Source organism: Canis lupus, chromosome X (genome assembly GCF_011100685.1).
Source record: "Canis lupus familiaris isolate Mischka breed German Shepherd chromosome X, alternate assembly UU_Cfam_GSD_1.0, whole genome shotgun sequence".
Lineage (NCBI taxonomy): Eukaryota > Metazoa > Chordata > Mammalia > Carnivora > Canidae > Canis > Canis lupus.
In genome coordinates, this window is record NC_049260.1 from 9,401,242 (window position 1) to 9,406,456 (window position 5,215).

Here is a 5,215-nt window from a genome sequence, read left to right on the forward strand (position 1 = left end):
TACTGCTTTGTGTCTCAAAATCCTCTCAAGTGGGTCTTTTCCAACCTGCGGGTCCTTTGCGTTTGCACGTGCCGCTGGGGGGCACAGGGCACGCCAGTGGTGGGTGATTTCTGCGGCAAAGGGGTCACCGGTGCTCCCAGGCAAGGGGCCATTTTGCAAACTGCTCCTGTCTCCCGAGATGTCCCATATTTCCGGGCGTACTTCGCAGGTCCCTTGCAAACCGGCTGGGGCCGAAGAGGCTCTTTGCACAACACAGCGAGATTTTTTAAATTTAATCTTGGATTTTAGAGCCGACGGGATTGCAGTCTTTGGCTCGGGACGCAGGCCTCCTTGGGGCAATCGCTTTTACGTTTAGGGGAACAAGGAACAGGAAAGTAAAAGAACTTCCTTATTGTCAGGCAGCAAGTCAATGGCAGAGCTTGAACCTGGCTGCTTTTTTCTAAGCGGGGAGGCGTTGTGCGCTGGAAAATCCGGATAAATTGACCTCCGAGCAGCCAATATTCCGGGTCTTTCAGCGGGGTGCTCACAAAAATCATAGCGATGGACTAATATGCGTGTTACAGCGAGGAAACCTTTTTATGTAACAAGCAGATCCCTTCGGGGTGCTTTACCCCCCACCCCCACCCCCAATTTCAGAAGATGCCGGGTGAGCAGACAAAGAGGCCCGGGGTGGGGCGAAGGCCTCGGCGGACCCCGAAGCTGAGTCACAGGAATCGCGCCCTGCGTGGGGCGAGGCCCTCCGGCGCGGCCACCGCACCCTCGCTCGGGGTTGCCCGCACCGCACAAAGCCAGCTTCGCAGTAAAGGAACAACCCCCCCCCCCCCCGCCCGGTCCCACCCAGACCCTCGGTTATCCCGCCCCGGCCCCCCGAGAGCAGGTTCGCGCGGCTGTTGCCCAAACCCGTTCGGACACCCTCAACCTCGAAGGGGGCAACGCCTGGGGCGGGGAGCGCGGGGGGTGCTGGGCCCCCTTTAGTTTTCCGCCGTCGTTGCGGTTCGGGCGCCCTGGAGCACGCGGGGCGCGAGTCCCCCAAGCGCCGGGCGGGCCCCCGGGCGCCGGGGCGGGGACGCGGCGCGGAGGAGTGCAGCGGGCCCGCGGTGACGTCACCTCATTTGCATAGGGGCGCGCATATAAGGGCGCGGGCTCGCCCCAGCCGGCATTCGGCAGCGACCGCAGCGCAGACCGGATCCCTCTCCTCTCTCCAGCTCGCTCGTGCGCCGCGCTCCGGTGAGCCCCGGGGCCCCTTCCCTCCCTCTTTCCCTCCCGCCCGCGGTCCCTTCCCGCCCGGCGCCCGAGCTCGCCCCCGTCCGGGGGCAGCCCTGCAGCCGAGCCCCAAGGGTCCTCCCGGGGGAGCCTGCCTGGGGGTCTTAGGGATACCAAACCCTTCCAGATGCTGGGGGACGAGGTCGGGAAGGCGAGGATTTTAAAGCCCAAAGCCTCCCAAACCGGGCGTTGGTCGTGCACCTTCGAGGGGGGGTCTTCCCCCCCCCCCGCCCGGGGCGTTCTGCATCGCCTCTTGGGCGCTGATGAATCCGGAACAGAAAGCTCCTTTGTTCGCGCTCCCACCCACCCGAGCCCGGAGCTTCAACAATGACATTTTTCCCGTAGCCTCTGCTGGCTCCTCGGGCTCGGTCTAGGTTTAAGGTGGCTGGGCTTAAATGGGGGGGGAAACGGCCAGCCAGCCCTCCTTGCAGGGGCCCGGGCCGCTGTGGGGCGGGGGGCGGCTTTGTGTGCGGCGGCTGCATTGTTGAGCGCGACGAGCGGCGGCAGGGCGGTGGCCGGGGCGCCGCAGCAGCTGCCGCCTTTGTGAGCGGAGGAGAGCGGCGCGGCCCGCGTCTCCACGGACAGCCCGCCCGCGGCCCCGGGGAGCCCCTGCAGCCTCGGCTGCGCGCTCACGATTTTTTGCTCGGCCCCACCTTGAGCTGGCCTCGCTGTTTGCCGCTCCCAGCCGGATTGCTGCCGTTCCTGGGCATCGCAATCCCCGGTGGTCCGTCTCCGTTTTCCGAAAGTGCGATCCCCCCGGCTCGGCCCCCCGCATTTGGGAATAATGAAGGGGGGTCTTTTTTGTGTAGACGGGGGAAGAGCCTGAGCCTTGAATGAAAGCGGAAGGAGGCAGAGGTGGGGTTTCAGGCAGGAGATGCGAGGGCAAAAGCGCATTTCAGAGCCAAGAGACCTGGGTGGGTCGCTGGCTCGATCTCACCCGCCTTGGCTTTGTATATGCAGCTTCCTCTGCAACCATGTCTGACAAACCCGATATGGCTGAGATTGAGAAATTCGATAAGTCGAAATTGAAGAAGACAGAAACGCAAGAGAAAAATCCACTGCCTTCGAAAGAAAGTAAGCCCCCCCCCACCCCCTTGAGAAAAGGCTGGGCGGGAGGGAGGATGGGAGGGGCGGGGGGCGGCCCCAGGGAGGGCGGGGGGGGAGGGAGGGGCTGACCGTTCTTAGGGTGAATGTGGCCTGGAAAGGTCAATTAAAAATTGTTTTGCAAGCAACAAACGGGGCTTTGATAATCTTAATAATGGTATGCTTGATGTGCCCTATTAATATGCAATATAATGTGTTAAAATCTTATATTAATGTACCTATTTTCATGGTGAGGCCACTTGATAACTGGTGGATGTTTATGATCCCGGGAGATAAGCGTAAACGAAAGTACAATAATCTTCCACTAGGCTGTACTGAGCCCGCCTAATGAGCTCTCTCCATCTTTTTTCTCTTTTTTTTTTTTTTTTTTTTTTCTGTCACAGCGATTGAACAGGAGAAGCAAGCAGGCGAATCGTAATGAGGCGTGCGCCGCCAATATGCACTGTACATTCCACAAGCATTGCCTTCTTATTTTACTTCTTTTAGCTGTTTAACTTTGTAAGATGCAAAGCGGTTGGATCAAGTTTAAATGACTGTGCTGCCCCTTTTCACATCAAAGAATGGAGAACTACTGACAACGAAGGCGCCTGCCTTTCCCATCTGCCTGTCTGGCTGGCTGGCAGGGAAGGAAAAGAACTTGCATGTTGGTGAAGGAAGAAGCTGGGTGGGAGGACAGTGAGATCTAGAGTAAAAAACCAAGCTGGCCCAAGGTATCTTGCAGGCTGTTAAAATGCAGTTTAATCAGAATGCCATTTTTTTGTTCAAATGATTTTAATTATTGGAATGCACAATTTTTTTAATATGCAAATAAAGTTTTAAAACGTGACTTTGGTGTGACTGATGTCTGGAAAAAGCGGCTTAATGGTAAACTGGCAACCATTGCAAGAGGCCCAAGGGGTCTCACTGGGGGGAGGGTATAAACAGAGGCCCAAGGGGTCTCACTGGGGGAAGGGTATAGGCTTCGGAGGGGGGAGGTAGAAAGGAGTTTACTCCGGAGGTGGGGGGTAGAAAGGAGTAGGCTATGAAATCCTCTTGTATTAGGTGATCATTAGGAGATTGGAAGGTTATTTTGAGGGGCTGCCTGAGTTCCTAGTAGGAGCATAAAAAGTGATAGAATTCTTGAGTTTTTGCCTTCCATAGGGTTTGATAAGCCAACACTGAATTTATGGCGTCTGATATTAAACCCGAAGGTGGTGGCAATTCACAGCACAGTATTTAAGGGGTGTCCAATGAACTCCATTATTTAGCCAGTTGATCAGCGTTGACACAAGACTTCCAGCAGTTCGTCTAAGGGGAAAATAACATTTTTAACAGCTGCTTAAAAAAACGGCAAGGAAAAGTTCCAAGGATCTGCTTCCTCAGTCTAATGGCTGGTTCCAATATTCAAAAGTGATTTTTATAAGATCACTGCATTTGGGATTAATGAATTAGGTTTTTTAAATTGTCCTCAATTTGGATAATGGGCAAAATCTTACGATTTAAAAGGCATTGGGACTAGGATGAAATCTACAGAATTTATGCTAAATTTACATAACGTAGGACTTAATTGGTACTTCTTGAGGGTTTGCCTTTCTTAAGGCCTGGTAACTTCGCATGAAGTCCTTTTAAATGGTGGGTAAAAGCCAAGCCCTTTTGGGACATTAATGTACAAAAAGAGGCAAATGAATTCTCAGGTTTTTAAAGTAAAAGGGATGTCGTTCTTAAAGGTTCTTTAATGGGCACCTCTGTTCAGTAAGAAAGGGTGCAGATGTCTTTAAAAATCTGTATCCATTGTCTCTCAGGATGACTTGTTCAGGTACCTCAGCAAAGCTAGGATTTAGAATGCAAAGGTCCAGGAGGTCAACCCCCACCCCAAGACTGAAGAAAAGACCCCTTGTGAAGGAGAGGGTGGAGGGCAAATTGTTGATTAGTATTAAACCGGTTGATTTCATTTCCTTTGCTCAACACTTATTTTGAGAAATGCACAGGAAACCATTTACCTGTGGTTTAGACAATCGAGCAGACCCATCAGCTAGAAGCAGATCTGCGTCGAGAGGGAAGGGCCTTGTGCCTGCGGCTGCAAAGCCCGCTGTGGGGGGAGCCCGGAGGTCTGGGAGCTCAAGATGGAGCTGGCCCTCCCACCCCACTATTTCTTTTCCCTCCTGCAAGGAAGGGTGTGGGCCAAATGAAAATGCCCGAGGCCCAGAGATAAGCCAAGCCCACACGGGTTTTTGCTGAGTACATTTTCCAAACAATGCAGAGATGAAATCGGATTTGAAGAAATCAACCCTGCTGCACGGTCTCCAGTTCAAAAAATAAAAATGAGCATTAAGGGGAAAGGGATGGTTCATAAAATGCTGAAGGAGAAGACCTTCCCGTGCTGGGAAGACAAAGCTGAAACACAGCTCGGGGAGGGGGAGTGGGGAAGAAAAGCAGAAAGTAAATGAAAAATCTGGCAATGATTGAGTTTGGGCTGAGTGGTGTGTGGGAGGGGGAAATGCAGAAGCTCTGCGCACATCACACTGTGCATTTAACTGCTGCACGGGGGGGCTGGGGTGGGGGCAGGCGCCTTTTTTTTTTTTTTTTTTTTTTTTTTTTGTAATTTGTTGAGTGCATTCTTTTTTCTTCCCAAGAGAGGATCTTCCCAGAAGGGCCTGGGGGTATTTATGAATCCATATGAGAATTTATACTGCTCTTGGGAGCTTGGGGTGGACAGTCTTTCTTGCAGACACCAAGGGGACTGGAGGTTCCCCACTGGAATGAGCGACTGCTCCAACTGAAGGAGACCCTAAGCCACCGCATCTGGGACCCTCTCCCCTCCCCCAGGAGGAAACAGGCCAAGGTTGCTTATGTAAGAGCCAAGGGTCAC

General features: G+C 53.5%; 1 protein-coding gene across 1 annotated transcript; it reads left to right on the forward strand.

Moving 5' to 3' along the window:
* The first annotated feature begins 1,120 nt into the window (after positions 1–1,120).
* Positions 1,121–3,193, forward strand: TMSB4X (thymosin beta 4 X-linked). Its single transcript, XM_038586830.1, has 3 exons — positions 1,121–1,227; positions 2,224–2,337; positions 2,751–3,193. Exons 2-3 carry the CDS (start codon positions 2,238–2,240, stop codon positions 2,783–2,785), a joined length of 135 nt encoding a protein of 44 aa, XP_038442758.1. The 5' UTR covers positions 1,121–1,227; positions 2,224–2,237; the 3' UTR covers positions 2,786–3,193.
* The last annotated feature ends 2,022 nt before the right edge of the window (positions 3,194–5,215 follow it).

Excerpts from the sequence above, each read along its gene's own strand:
- TMSB4X (XM_038586830.1), top strand. The coding sequence starts at position 2,238 with ATGTCTGACAAACCCGATATGGCTGAGATTGAGAAATTCGATAAGTCG. Across the intron at positions 2,338-2,750 it reads TCCACTGCCTTCGAAAGAAA|CGATTGAACAGGAGAAGCAA; the intron begins GTAAGCCCCCCC and ends TTTCTGTCACAG.